This window comes from Saccharomyces cerevisiae, chromosome XII, assembly GCF_000146045.2.
Source record: "Saccharomyces cerevisiae S288C chromosome XII, complete sequence".
Lineage (NCBI taxonomy): Eukaryota > Fungi > Ascomycota > Saccharomycetes > Saccharomycetales > Saccharomycetaceae > Saccharomyces > Saccharomyces cerevisiae.
Window position 1 is genome coordinate 184,164 of NC_001144.5, and position 15,275 is coordinate 199,438.

Sequence of the window (15,275 nt, forward strand, 5' to 3'; positions counted from 1 at the left end):
TCTATATAAATTAGTTATGCGTTGTATTATCTATGACTGCCATATCCAAGACTTGCACAGTTCCCTTTTTATCACATAGGGTCATCAAATCTCTATAATTGACAGGATCGATAAGACCTGTACATGTCCAAGGATCCAATTCCGGCTTCGTTGACTCTCCAGGCGATGAAGCTATCAATTTACTAATCTTCTCAATAAGTTCGGGTTGTCTAGATGGCTCACTTATGGCCACTTTGACTTTCATCTTCGCCCTTACTATTGGAATAATTTGCTTAGAAACCAATAATTTGATAGCCTCTAAAGCTTGCAATTTGGCAGGTTTGTTAATAACAGGGCTGAACTTCAGTTCCTGTAAAGCTTTGTGGATCATTGTGGGCGGATATCTTTTCTTTGACACAGGATTTATACATTTAGCGCTAACTATTGTAAGCATTTCGTTATTAACTTTATTAAGCATTAATTGTCTTTCTTTTTCCGATAATTGAATCTCTCCCTTATGCATGATCTCCTCGATGACATCATCAACATTTGTAGTCCCGAAACACTTTTGTAGATCTTCCTTATTAGCAACCAAGCCTTTCGAAACATTCATGAAAACTTGATGTATCTGCAGCACTTCATCCAGATCTTTTTCAATTCCTTTTCGATAGTCTTGGACCTTATTTTGGTAGCACGCGACTTCAAATCTCTTGCGAGCCTTTTTTAATCTCACTAATGAAACATTAGTTAACTTAATCTGTCCCGACGGTTGATTGATAGGCATTGCGTGTTTTACCTTTTCTTTCTCAGAACTATTTTAGTAAAAATTTTAAAAACTTTTACTACTGCATGAAATCACTTAAGTTCGGCCTAGAAAAATTTTTTCATGAACATTATTATATATACAAGGCACTGAGCAGAACAATACACGCTAAGTTTTGTTCTTTCATGAGGTCATAATAAGTTAAATAACAGTCAATACATAAATGCAAAACTAAAAGTACACAGTTTTATTATTTTCTTTTCGTCGTAATGTAGTTTTTATAATCAGTCAACTTTTTTTTTGCTTTTAGATTTCGTTTGTTCCTTTTGTCTTTGGATCCAAAGTTTCTTGAAAATGTAGCCAAAACAATGCCAGCAGGAATATCGAAAAAGATGGGTATAATATAAGTAAAAAAAAAATTTTAACAATGAAATAATACAGGAGAATTCGTGGTTTACAATTTCTGGTTTTTTTCGAAATTGCTATGTGGCTTCTCCAACAATGTAATTGTAGGCTTTTCTTTCTTTTAAGTCCGTTTATCGTATACAGAAAAAGTGCAGGATGTTGTAAGTAAAGGTAGTCAGTCATACCATCATGACAAAATCCACCTCTTGGCAAACATATCTAAAATAGCTCTATAATGGCCGATGACACCCAACACTACGAAGAAATGCCAAAAAGTGTGCGAACAACCAAAATAGTCAACCCACCATAGAGATTTAAATGATTTGGCATGAGACGGACAGGAACTGCATTTGGAATGGGCTGTTGGCACCTCTCTAAAATGAATTTCCCTTTGCTTTGTGATGATTTCTAAATCAGTAGATAATTCGTAGTTTGTTGGAATGGTCTTATCAACCTGAACGTCAGATCTGAACCGTTCAGGAATGAACGAACCGTAAAATACCACACCAACCAAATACCAAACAACAGATTTGTATGTGACGGGGCTAAATAGCGTTGCAGCATAATGAAGATCAGTCAAAAATATCAAATGTAAAAACGACAATACACCCATAGTAGCCAGCAAAATGAAGAATCTAATTCTTAATGGCCTTGCTTCAGGTCTATCAAAGCGAGGCGACCAATTCATAAACACACCAAATACACCCAGCGCCAGAGAAATACTCATGTAAGTGTACATCGCCCAGTAACATGAATACATGGTAACAAACTCCGTTGTCAATATCGAAGCTGTAATTAAGATCGTAATACCGCTATAGTCGACACACGCAAATTTAGAACGTAGCTTCAAGAAGGACGTTCCGTTGAAAGTATGCCAAAACACGGAGCTTAGCATACATTTCAACGCAGCTGCCAAAAACATGAAAACAATCCATCTAGCCTGTGGTGGAACCTGGGAATTCCGCCAAACTTCAGACTGAGGGAAATCGTAAATTGCCAAGTAGATTATATAAATGGCTCCTAACAAATGAGACCAAATATTTGAAGTTTCATTATGCCAGCCGTACCAGTTAAAGATAGACAACAAAGATTTGGAATGGGTATTGTAAAACCTATAGCCATGGATTATGTATCTGTTTTCCCTCCATGGGAATGGCAACTGATAATAATGTAAATGTTGAGTTTCACCTAGACTATACGCTTTGCCATGGTTGTATGAGTTTATAAAAGACTTGATATCGGTAGTAGGATTCAAAGGTTCTTCAATGAGGATTTCCGTCTTTACCATGGATTTTCTCATTGGACCGCAATAGTCTTTCACGCTGGAAATATAATTGTTTTCCTCTTTGATTTTTGTATCATTGAGACGACTTGTTGGGGAACGTAACGAGGACTTCGCTTGAGAACATACAGTTGAAGATGAAGACACCAGTGAAGTGGATGTAGAAGCATTGTTAAGCTTGAAAGTAGCGACTGAATTCACCAAAGTGGCTGCATCTGAATCTCCCAGTGAAAACTGAGATTCTGTATTCAGAGACTTGCCACTGTTTCTTTTGTACACAGAACTTGTTACTTCCTTTTCTTTTGTTGGACGAATTATCTCCAAATCATCATACCGCCCACTTTCAGAGTGTTTAACACTTTCATCAATAGTTGAAAATGGATGAGGAACGAATTTTGAGTAGTTGTAATTATAGATGGATTTACCGGATTTTTTCACCTTCTGAAAATTGTCCACACCCTTCTGCTTTAGCCTTGATAGAGATCCCATGGGTGAGGGTATATACTGAGTTAAGCTTTTGCTTGACGAGTCCATCATGTACTTAATTTGATTGTCTGTTGGGATGTGAACTATTTTTCAGCTTATCTGCGTTGCAGCTTCTTCTTTGTCCACTTTACAATGGCTAAACTTTACCAGACGACAAAACAAGTGTAGAATTTGAATCAACTGTGTCCTAAAGAAAAAATAATGTCCAAAAACTCTTATTATAAAACGAGTAAACCACCACTTCGCTCGAATCGCCAAGCTTTCTAGATGTACACCCACGCTGTGTCACCTTATGACTATATACCTTATCCATCAACACTTTCTCCATTTCCTGCAGGGTAAAAAGAAAAGTGAAGTCACCCTGCACTATACGAGCTTCAGCCCATACCCCACACTAAAACATTTCTTTTTCTGCGGCATTTCTTTTTTTTTCGGTCCGTCCCTGTCCCTTCCCACGAGAAAGCGTAATGATCCTCGACCCTACCCCACTTCCCCACGCCAATTAAAACAGATAAAATTTCTTTTGATTTTTCGGATACGCTAATTTCGTAGCAATTTTGAATGACTAGACATTTGTTGGATAACTACATAGTCTCCCACCCACCAAGATCTGCACTGCCGTCCGTTAGTCGGAACACTATGTGCGGAATCATGTTGCCAAAAACAATCTCATTCGCTAGATTCGCGTATCTCGCCCGATTCAAATAGACGGGAGTACCGAATTTGTAGTCTTCGTTGGTCTCTCCGTATTTACTTAGATAAGGTGCAGCATAAAATGTACCTCTTTTGCCGTATGACAGATATATCGCATTTGTGCCGGTCATTAAGAAAACTCCGTAAGCGGAGGTGATTTCGCATCCATTTCTCATATGATCAGTACATTCCCCCTGTAAATAACCTTGCAGTGCTATGCTTTTTTGAATATGGCATTTTTGGCCACACAACAAGCATACTGCGATTTCGTATTTATCACATTTATTCGATATTTCATCATTATCAAGGGAAAATTTGGAAAGGTTCAATGGTAGTTCGATAAGCTGGATATGCTCTGGTGAAGGATATGCTCTTGTGTTTATGTTCTGCACCATGTCATATATTACTTGCTGAATTCTCAAATTATCATTACCATCATTATACCTTTCTATATTTTGTGTTAGTTCGTTGTAGAAAAAATCCTTCAAAAAGTGAGTTAAATTGGGTAATTTAAAATACCGGAAAATAAGCTCTATTTCACGCTGTTTGACGTCCATGAAATTATTGCTGCGGTTATTATTATTATCACCATCACCATCATCATCATACTGAATGTTGAATAATAAGAAGGTTCTTCTACAAAAAATGGACAATGACTCTAGTAATAGAGAGCATATAAAGTCTTTAATTTTCTCTAAACTTGTAAAATCAAACCGAACGTCGTCTGGTTTAAAGAGATCAACATACTTTTTAAAAGTATTGAATAGATATGAAAAGCTTGTCGATGGTTCCTCAGATCCGTTTGATGATATTTTGATTTTATTTCGACAGTCTTTGTAAAAGTTTACTCTCATCATATCTCTTGCAAGCAACAGTAGTAGTTGATGGAACCTTCTTTTGAACATTTCATAGATACATAGGTTAGGCGGTTGCGGGGTTTTTCCTCCATCAATATTATCAAAATTTTGACTCATATACAAAAGTAGATTCACATTATTACCCTTTATTAGAAACTCATTCCAATTCCATATTTTACGAGAGATTTCGCTGCTGAATGTTTTTGAATTAACAAATTTTTTGTAAATAAACGACTTTAGCTCACAAACTAAATGTAAGGTTAAAATGCACTGACTGGATATTCTTTCCATATTCACTATTTTTCCTTCCTTTTTGTGCGATCTTAATCTGAGCTCAGTATTTGAAATAGTATTAATAAAAACACTATTAACAACTTTATATGCATCTTCGATAGTCGTGACTTTTTTACCCTGAAGATCACCTAGAATCATCGCTGCTTTAATACAAATAGAGCTCATTGGGTCAAGGTTTTCTTCCGCTTCACTTCGCTTTTCAATACACATAAAAAACTGGCTCGAAGTTCTCTTATCTATATCATTTGTTTTTGGTAGAAATGAATTACTTAAGGAATTGCATACGGGACAATATATCAACCCTGAACCATACGATAATGGAATATTTTTTGTAGTTTGGTTTTGTATTCCGCGAATCGACTTCATATGGCCACTTAAACATTTGGTATGAGACCCATGCCCGCATGCTCTTAATACTGGTTCACAGCTAGTAAATTTCAATCTCGTTCCATCATCATCCTGGGGGTTTTCTTGGATTGCACTGTCTTTTGTTTGCTTACCACTGAACAGCGAATTTATTCTATTAACATCTGTAGGATTCGTAAAATCAATTCCATGATCACATATGTTCCGTTCTTGGTATGAAAAATAAACAAATACATCGTCATCCTTCGGCATCTTGCAAAATACGCAATCATCATCGCAGCAACTGTTGATTGTGTTACTACTATTCTCTGCATTTATTCTAGTGGGAGATAAACTAGGTGATGTGGTTCTGGGTGTACTAATATCGGAAGTATCTACACTATTGTTTTCCATGAATTTCATTTGCTGTTGAGCCAACTTCTTCATTAATTTTTTCTTTCTCAATCGAGCAAGATGTTTTTTCCTTTCAAATTCTTTATCCTTGTGGCTTTTATCTTCCTTTGTAGGCCACAATATTCCTGGTGTATATGACGTGGTTTGCTCCCTCAAATAACTGTTTACATTTACGTGAGGCGCTGTTTCCATTAAATACCTGAAAATTTCCCTAATCTTACCATGAGATTCCGAAAAATTATCCTTCAACAAACAGTAATACAGGATAGAACCAATGCTGTGGTAATGACAGAATTCTGTGTCCACAATTGCGTATTCATGCCACAGTATCCCCATAAATTCATTCAGATTATTAACCACGCATAAATGAATCAAATGAACCACTCTCGGCAATAAATTGTCATAATCATATTTTATAATGTGATCTAAAGTATTTTTCAAAAATAAACCAAAAGTATTCACTGATGATATTGAATACAGCCCAGAAAATAATGTATTCTTCAACAAATCTTTAACCTTTTTTGCTGGTACAAAAGTATCTTCATATTTCATTTTCTTCAAATTTGCCATATTCAGCCTGATATTTTTCTCTACATCATACCTCCTACTGGAAGACAACCCTATATAATAAGGATCAATCTCATCTTTATACTTTTCTTTCAACACGAAAATGCCATTGTCAGTCAAGCTTACAGGAGAAGTGTAATTGGCGTATTTTTCGAGATATATATCAAATGAAGGGTGCTTGGTGATATGTTCTGGAATACAGTTAACAATTTGTGCGTAAGAGCATGTATCAAAGCAAAGGGCATGAATTATTTCTGATTTGAACGTTCTCTCGAAGCCTTCCTTTGATGATTTCATGACCAATGATCTCACTTCAGTAAGCAATTGAATCAATAACAGAATGCATTCATTAACAACGGCTACAGTTGTTTCTGTATCAGGATAATCATACATAGGTACACCATTTGCCCAGTGCTTCAAACCCCACCTTGAGAGGTAAGTAACCATCAGTTCATCAGGATTGCACATTGCCATACTAAATTGCACATTGAAAATGTCACTAATATAAGTAAATTCTCGCATACTGTATTTTGTATACATCCGGGCCTGGTGAGTAATTGGAGTTCCGTTTCTTACCCAGAAACCGACGTTTATTTGCCCGATTAGGACTAGGGTTGACAAAGCAGATTCTGATATATATAAAGCCTTCTGCTTATCTTGAAAAACTTCGAAGAGATTAATGTAGTTTGTCAAAGAAGCAGGAATTGGCTCATATCTACCACATTGACTCCATTGAATAACAAATTTGAACAAATATGACATTGGATTGAAAAAATACTGTGTATTTACACCTACCTGGAAATTAATAGTCTCTGCGACATAATTGCATATCGTCTCTCTGACTGTAGACAAAGTCGCTTTGTTCGAATCATTTTCATTCGTTGATGCGTTATCAGGTGATATAGCTTTTCTAGAATTGGTTAGTGATTCAAATTCCCTGGTTTGAGCAACATCAAGTAGTTTAAGGACGATTTGCTTACGGAAAGCCGCATCTTTGACCAAAGATATACTACGTGTGTATCCATCTGTCATTATTAGTATTGATGAGAAAAAAAAATAAAATGCAGAAAAATCAAAGTTTTCAACCTCCACGTGTTCTTTAGTTTCCCTTTTCAATGGCAGCACGTTACTGAATTCAGAGAAGGACTCAATTATTGCGTTAAAAATTGCCTCATTTGAAAGTAGTTCTTCCGGAACAGTGTTCGCTGACATTATCGTACAAAGGTCTTTAAAGCAAATAATTGTCCTTCGATTTCGTATTGTTTCGGTGGGCAACTTAAAGCCATTGTATAAAGAGATGGGCAAATATGACATCAAGTCTTCTGGATTGAATGCCATGAGAGTAAAAGCAAATCTAATAGTTCGTTCAATGAATCCCGAGCTTATAGTCATATTTGCTATGCTGGGGTCTTGGAAAGTGTATTGCCCTAATATACTCATAAGAGTTACCTGACATTCTTTAGCATCTGATGCAACTGCATCATACAAGACCGATAGATAAACATCAATATATTGTGCGGCAAGAAACTTTCTGCTTTCATCCCTTAACGAGAATAATGACGCCATGATCTTTAACATTTTGAATTTAGATTTTTTTGAGAGGATATTAATAGAATTGATGATAATATATTGGAATCTAGATCCATAGAAATTGTAGAAATGGCTTACTGTGTTCGGCGAATGGGCTCTGATCAACCTTTCATTGTAATTAGTGAGTATTTTTGAAATTCTTTCGTCTTCAATGTTCTCTAATGACCAAGGTTTAAACCATGATTCATCACTATCTTCGTTAGATATTAAGAATCCACCTAATAAGTTAATCTTAGAAAAGTCAGGATTGGTATTTGTGGGAGATACTCTCATTTTAGAAAAATGGGAATACCAAACATCTAGCATGGAAATTCTAAGAGCATATTTATTTTGCAAAGACGTGGCCGCCTTAAAGCACAGAGAATATAACCAATCTGTTAAATCATCTGTTAACTTTCTCTTGAATATATCATCCGCTTTTCTTACATGAACTACTATGTTTTCCTTTTGAAACTCCTTGGCTATTTGATCTATTTCGAAAAAATTCTCACTTTGTAGCACAGTCACTACATCGTGTGAATCTTCTAAAGCCTTCGTTATTGAGATTGCATATTCAACCGGTGTATTCAAAATTCTTGTTATTGTAGATGCTAAATCCATGTAGTGTACGTTACACTCTTCTTCTTCGATTTGAATAGCCCACTCCATATGTGCTTCTTTTCTCGTATTGGACCAATTGTTATCAAAGAAAACAAAATTTTCATCATTGACCAATGGTTCACATTCGTGTTTTTCCATTATATCATCAGTAATGCTGTTTTGATTAGGATGCATTAGGGAGGATGCTTTTCTCTCGCTTGAATGGGCTTCTGCCTCCTCTTTGTATGAAACAGTTACATCAATTAAAAAATCCAGAACATAATTCAATAGGGAGATTACGTTTTCATCATCGGTTACGTTACTATTGTCGTTAGAAATAGGAATATTATTTAATTCGTTCTTGCACTTGAACGCGTCGCTTGGGTCATTAAAGGCAAAGGGGTCACCACAATGGCATATTCTGCCTTCTGGGCGCATTACCACTTTAGCAACATAAGAATGATTTACATGTTTTTCTTTATCGAAACAAAGCTCACATATTTCATACAATGGATTTGTGGAGCACGTAAAACAGTAATAAATTGTCTCAGAGGGGAAGCATAAACGCGTACACGCTGTTCCAATATGCATATTACCCACAGAGTGGTGGTCATTCTCGAACTCCAGGGTCCTCCACTTTCTTCCATTTAGTATGTCTCTGTACTTTTCGTTTTCCCAGGCTTCAGAATTGAGTATTGAAACGAGAGAGCGCCAGTTTATATCGTTATCACTATGCTTAAGGCGTAGATTTAAGGTTTTCCATAGTAAATAACTAGTGGTTTCGCTATATTCGCATTTCGCGAGTTTGGGGAGCTCGGTAAGAAAATCTCTTATATTGGTTATAGACAGGTCAGAATCTTCCATGCGTGCTTGTTAAGTAGCTATTAATTTAGTTAACGAATCTTACCTTTACTATCAGAGACGAGTAAATGATAATAATTAGAAAAAAAAGCCGGCTCTTTTTTTTAAAAAGCTTGAGCAACTTTTTTTTTTTATAGAGTTGTTAGTAATATGCCAAGCAATTGAAAGTATGAATGCGTTGATTATTGGGTTTCTCCCCACAGCTGTACATTGACGATGCTCTTTATTGATATCGCCTAAAAGTTCAACAAACGCCACTGGAAATTGCCGCCGTTGTCACCACAACGTGATAAGTGATGGTGTGCTTTTTGCACATCTAGTGAAGAAACGGGCAATTAGGATCTAGGACCAGTAACACTTGCCCCGCAAATATTATAACATGGGCCTTATGATTGCTCGGTTTGTTACATCTAACATCCTAAGAAGTGAGTGGCATGAATACGTAGCTATATGTAGATTGAAAATTGATGAGTCGAGTCATCACCTTCCTCTAAACGGGGGATAAATTTTGGCGGTATTTTCCCTAATTTTATTCTTCGTTATGTCAGCCATGTGAGACTAATTAATTCAAGTTTTGACTTACAATTGCGGCTTCGTCGGAAATCAGTATTACGTATAAACTGTGTACCATAAAATTGGCGTACTCGGTATTGTTTATACTAAGCCGGCCATTCTAGTGATTTCGCCTCTATAAATGGTTGTTATTCGAGTATAATATTTCAACCGCATCAAAGAAAGAGGTAGATAGCTTGCGTTCAACACCGTTCTTTTCTTTCCCCCTTAATTTAGCGCTTGGCGGTTATGCTATGGTGACAGTTAACTTTTTTAATTATAGGATGACTTGTCATATTGTTATATGCCGCATACTTATGTAAAGTAGTTATTGAGGTGGGGGTGAGCAGAGTAACGACAACGATGGAGTTCCGTAACTAACCAATGCTTAATGTTGGTAAGTAATAGCAAATATATATACTACATAGCTTTTGTTATATGCATCATTTTATACGATTCATGTTCGACCCTTTTGATAAAAGATGGGATTTTTAAATAAGTCGGTGGGTGATTTCGAATCATGAATAGTTGGCAGAGCAGGGGAAGTACGAGCTTCTAAAGGGTAAGATATTGTATTTCGGACGGAAGCAGCAGAAACATAACAGTATTGATAAATAAGGCATGTGGTCATCACTTTTTGGTTGGACATCAAGTAATGCCAAGAATAAAGAGTCACCAACAAAGGCCATAGTGCGGTTGAGGGAGCATATCAACCTTCTATCCAAAAAGCAATCGCATTTACGTACTCAAATTACAAATCAAGAGAATGAAGCTAGAATCTTTTTGACGAAGGGCAATAAAGTAATGGCGAAGAATGCACTTAAAAAGAAGAAGACAATCGAACAACTTTTAAGTAAGGTAGAAGGCACAATGGAGTCTATGGAACAGCAGCTATTCTCTATAGAAAGTGCAAACTTAAATCTAGAGACAATGAGGGCTATGCAGGAAGGTGCTAAGGCAATGAAAACTATTCACAGTGGCCTTGACATAGATAAAGTGGATGAAACTATGGACGAGATAAGGGAGCAAGTCGAATTAGGAGATGAAATAAGCGACGCTATATCCAGGCCTTTAATTACTGGGGCAAACGAGGTGGATGAAGATGAGCTGGACGAGGAATTGGACATGCTGGCTCAAGAAAATGCTAACCAAGAAACGTCCAAGATCGTTAATAATAATGTTAATGCGGCGCCTATCTCAGAGAACAAAGTCTCACTACCTAGTGTTCCAAGTAATAAAATTAAACAAAGTGAGAACTCTGTGAAGGACGGGGAAGAGGAAGAGGATGAAGAAGATGAAGATGAAAAAGCATTAAGAGAACTACAAGCAGAAATGGGGCTTTGAACGTGTTCTATGCGGTTTAGATGAAAGAAAAAAAAAAGGTGTTCTTACTTTCCATGTTCTGTATACGCTCTTTTATATACATGAAGTTCATAATGCTAAGTCATAATTAATAGTTTTTATTTTTTTGTTGTCTTTTTTTTTTGCGTTCATAGGTATAGAAGGGAATGTGCATTCATTATTTTTATCTGTTATTGCTATATTATTGTACAGAAAAGATGAGAGAAGGAAAAAAAATAAATAATCAAATATGTATCTTTTTTTCTTTTACTTTGCTTTTAATTGACTAAAACCCAAATAACGAAAAATACAAAGATTATAAAAAAAACCTTTGCGGCTAACCATCTATTACTCTTTATCCTGTCGAAGTATTTCAAAAGTTCCCTTTGAGCACCACTAATGTTTAAATCGATGTCGTCTACGTTTGCATCAATCCTTTGGATTACTTCGCCCTGTTCTTGAACCATGGAGGCCAGTTGTTGGAAGAGATTTCCCACTTCCTGGATTGTGGATTCTATTGTCTCCACCGCCCTATTTCTTTCTTGTAAGTAGACGTTATTGGATAACTGTCCCTCTTCCATTAACATTAGTTGAGAGTCGTTTTGAGGGAAAGACAGTTCTCCTTGGTTGGACGAGTTGTTATTCTTTTCTGAGGATTCATCTAGTAGTGAGGTCATGAATGGGTTGGAGTTGTTATACGTGGTCAAGTCCGCGGCGTGATTGCTTTGCGTTTGGTCATCAGCTGGTGCATGTCCAGTGTCGGTGGTTAGTTTTTGCCATCTGTCTTTGTTAGCCATTTCTAGTCGTTGCCTTTCCTCCAATACGTCTTTAAAACTTCCTGATATGTTTTTCATTTGCGTGTTTAAAAGATTTACGACATTTTTGGAGTGCTGTACGGCACTAGGTTGCTTAGAAGATTGATTTGATGTGTTGCCATTCACGTCGGTTTTCTTGAGCTGACTTAATTGCACTAAACTTTGTTCGATGGCATAAATCTTCCTTTTGATCAAAAATGATAGCTCGGCAATCTCTACAGGGTTGTCATTGAACATCGGTTTCCTTTTGGCCAGCACTGCTAATTTCGATAATAATTGTGCGGTGGATGAAATTTCGTGAGCTATGCCAGAAGCCTTTTTTTGAAACTCAGAGACACTTTTCCCATTGCCGGTTGTGTTGTTGGCAAAGTTTTCACTTTCTTTCTCTTGTAGACGTTCCCTCTGCTGTTCTCTAAAGTTTTTGTTTCTTTTCTTGTAACTCAACACACTTTGTTGAAATTCTGAAGTTCTATCCTTTATGTTCATGGGAGTTGTGTGGTATGGTGAAATGGTCGTTGGAAACAGAGGTGGAATAAAATATATACAGTAAAGAGTGGGTGATTTCCGTTCAAAGGTCTAACAGGAGCGTCGATGCGGCGGTAGGATTTTTTTTTTTTTTTCAATTTCTATATTGACATTATTATCATAATGATTGTTTCGAATATGCCCTTTCGCCTCGCCTCGATCAATAAACCTACCCGGATATTACAACAACATAATAATACACCTGTGAAGGTAAAGAAAGAGCATTTCTCTTTTTTTTATTTTTTTTTTTTTTTACTTTCTTTACATTAAAAAAAATATGAAGAGTGTAATAGGTAAGTATAAGTATTATTTAATCATTACAATTTAGCTTCAATAGTATAGAAGCGCACCACTTCATCAATGGCTTTAGCCACGTATTCCACGTTTCCTTGATTCAATCCAGCAATAGAAGCTCTACCTGAGGCAACCAAGTAAACTGCGTGGGTTTCTTCAAGTCGTTTAACCATTTGAGGAGTCAATCCTGTAAAGGAGAACATCCCGCATTGATTTACTATATGATCCCAGTTGCCAGGAGTGCCCAACTTGACTAAATGGTCTCTTAATGCGTGCCTCATTTTCGTAATTCTGGAGGACATGGTAACCATATCCTTGTGCCACTGTTCCGTTAATTCTGGCGTTTCCAACAGTTTAGCGACAATCTTAGCGCCGTAGGCGGGTGGGTTGGACACTTCACTACGAATGATTTTGGCCAATTGAGATGTAACAGCAGGCTTTATAGTTTTGTTTTGAGCTTGTTTTGTAAGTGCTAGATGGAAACAACCTACACGCTCACCGTACATACCGGCGTTCTTGGCAAAGGACTGACAGACAAAGACGGGAGAGACCGTTGAAAGCTTCTCCACACCTAGACGCACAGCATAGGCATCCTTGTCCAAATCTCCAGTGGCAAACCCTTGGTAGGCGGTGTCAAATAAGGCGATGTGGTTCTTTGAGGCGATAGCATCAACGATTTGAACCCATTGTTCACTAGTAGGGTCCAGACCAGTTGGGTTATGGGCGCAAGAGTGCAGAACGAAAATGGAGCCCTCTGGAGCTTTTTGAATAGCATTTAGAAAGCCGTTTAGGTCCAAAGACTTAGTTTCGTTGGCCCAGTAAGGGTAAGTCGCCGTTTTCAAGCCTTGATTCTCAAAAATGGCCATGTGGTTGGCCCAAGTAGGCTTAGACAAATAGACCAGTTTATCTGGGAAGAATTTTGAAAAAAACTTCGCAGATATATGAAGAGCACCCGTACCAGACAGTGATTGTACTGAGATTACTCTGTCTTCCTGAAAGGCATCGGATTGCGTACCGAAGATGATCTTGGCGGCGTTAGATGTCAAACTTGGCAGACCGGTAATACCGAGGTATTCATGGTTGTAGGAGCTGTCGTTATGAATTAGCTTTTCGGCGGCTTTAACACTTGGCAAGACCCATGGTTTACCGTTGTCGTCTCTGTAGGCCCCGATACCCAAGTCGACCTTGGTAGCACGTTGATCTTGCCCGTACCTTTGCTTAATACCAAAAAGGGCATCAGGGGGCAGCAATTCGATGTTATTGAACAGAGTGGCAGACATTATCGCTCTTGTGTTCTTGTATTCCTGTGTTCTTTTGTTCATTAGAATTTGGACGGTTGCGCTTTCCCTTCTTAAAGTATCCACATACGTTTATATACCGACGTGCAAGGCGACAAGGTAAATGAGGCCGATCACGCTGACTCACTCGGTCCGACTCTCGGCGATCGTTATTCACGAAGACGAAAGATAGCCATTTCCAGTGGTGACCATTAGTATTGACAATATGTACATCGCATTAAACAGTAAGAAAACATTAATATTCCGTCAGGAATTCCTGTAAATTGCTCTTACTACAAACCTGCAATGCCCATATCATCATATTCAAAGTAAAAATTTCATTTTCCGTAATTATTCTTATCTTTGGGTGCTTTGTGGCAGCTACTGGAGTAATTGTGTATAATAGATGCCACTAGTGCAGTTAAATGAAATATCCTACATTGAGAGTTTAAAAAATTGCCTCCTTGTATGTTTCTTGTAAATAATGATTTTATGTCCTTCTAGCGTAGTAACCCTAAACCATCAGCGGCTATTATTAACATTGTTACCCTGACAGTGCTTTTTTATTTCAAGAAAAATTTTCCTTTAGATTCTCTCGCCTATATAAACACTTTGAAACTCTCATCGTCGTGCATTTAACTTCTATGGTAAACTTCTTTTCCCATTCAAGTTTCTCTTTGCTTATTTGTAAAAAAAAAAGTAACCATAGTCTCGTGCTAGTTCGGTACTATACAGGGAAGGGAAGTCACTCGCATACGTGTGTGTGCATTTCTTGCTATTGCTGCTTAGCTTCTCTAAAACACTGGGCTAGCGTTTTTCAACGCTCGAGAGGCAGAGTCTCAAGGAGCCTCCAATGGGCCTCACGTATTCATCTAGATGGCGCTTCGGACAACGGCATCACATAAGAGATGCAGCTCCTGACTTCTCCTCTGATCTTCGTGATCAGAGTTTTGAGTCGTCAGACTACGAGCAGTTTCTCTTAGTCGTTGCATCGGGTGCTGTTGCCTTAACGATGTGTATATGGGGTTCGGGGGCTGTTGCCATGATATATATGGATGAGACAGAAGTGGCCCCGTTGACGAGTTTAACTTAGATTAAGTAGGACGCATGATCTTGAGCTCTTTTCCTATACTTTGTCCTATGGCCAGCTTTCTCCTTATTACGAAGAGATTGCGGGATGTGGGTGCAGAGTGGGAAAATCTGAGTTCGGTCATCTTTGTTGTTCGTCCTACCGCAGTATATTCCTAAACACTATGAAATGACCCTAGTTGGTCCATGATCATTTGGGTAAAACCATACTGCAGACATCTCTATAATTCACATATTCACATCTTGTCCTCTCGCAGAAGAGGAAGG

The 15,275-nt window shown here is 37.6% G+C and overlaps 6 protein-coding genes and 1 non-coding gene across 7 annotated transcripts; 2 read left to right on the plus strand and 5 right to left on the minus strand.

Moving 5' to 3' along the window:
* Window positions 1–10: 10 nt before the first annotated feature.
* Window positions 11–763, minus strand: SDO1 (guanine nucleotide exchange factor SDO1; the record flags this gene model as incomplete). The annotated part of the gene is made up of 1 exon (NM_001181909.1): window positions 11–763. One exon carries the CDS (start codon window positions 761–763, stop codon window positions 11–13), a length of 753 nt encoding a protein of 250 aa, NP_013122.1.
* A 571-nt stretch (window positions 764–1,334) lies between these two features.
* On the minus strand, window positions 1,335–2,966 carry IZH3 (Izh3p; the record flags this gene model as incomplete). Its single annotated transcript, NM_001181910.1, has 1 exon — window positions 1,335–2,966. One exon carries the CDS (start codon window positions 2,964–2,966, stop codon window positions 1,335–1,337), a length of 1,632 nt encoding a protein of 543 aa, NP_013123.1.
* Window positions 2,967–3,499: 533 nt separating this feature from the next.
* UBR2 (putative ubiquitin-protein ligase UBR2) lies at window positions 3,500–9,118 on the minus strand (the record flags this gene model as incomplete). The annotated part of the gene is made up of 1 exon (NM_001181911.2): window positions 3,500–9,118. The coding sequence occupies one exon, from the start codon at window positions 9,116–9,118 to the stop codon at window positions 3,500–3,502; it is 5,619 nt and encodes a 1,872-aa protein (NP_013124.1).
* A 1,170-nt stretch (window positions 9,119–10,288) lies between these two features.
* SNF7 (ESCRT-III subunit protein SNF7) lies at window positions 10,289–11,011 on the plus strand (the record flags this gene model as incomplete). The annotated part of the gene is made up of 1 exon (NM_001181912.1): window positions 10,289–11,011. One exon carries the CDS (start codon window positions 10,289–10,291, stop codon window positions 11,009–11,011), a length of 723 nt encoding a protein of 240 aa, NP_013125.1.
* A 275-nt stretch (window positions 11,012–11,286) lies between these two features.
* SED5 (t-SNARE syntaxin) lies at window positions 11,287–12,309 on the minus strand (the record flags this gene model as incomplete). Its single annotated transcript, NM_001181913.1, has 1 exon — window positions 11,287–12,309. The coding sequence occupies one exon, from the start codon at window positions 12,307–12,309 to the stop codon at window positions 11,287–11,289; it is 1,023 nt and encodes a 340-aa protein (NP_013126.1).
* Window positions 12,310–12,665: 356 nt separating this feature from the next.
* On the minus strand, window positions 12,666–13,922 carry AAT2 (aspartate transaminase AAT2; the record flags this gene model as incomplete). Its single annotated transcript, NM_001181914.1, has 1 exon — window positions 12,666–13,922. The coding sequence occupies one exon, from the start codon at window positions 13,920–13,922 to the stop codon at window positions 12,666–12,668; it is 1,257 nt and encodes a 418-aa protein (NP_013127.2).
* A 698-nt stretch (window positions 13,923–14,620) lies between these two features.
* On the plus strand, window positions 14,621–15,226 carry SNR30. The gene has a single exon (NR_132204.1). It is a non-coding gene; the product is annotated as an SNR30 (small nucleolar RNA).
* The last annotated feature ends 49 nt before the right edge of the window (window positions 15,227–15,275 follow it).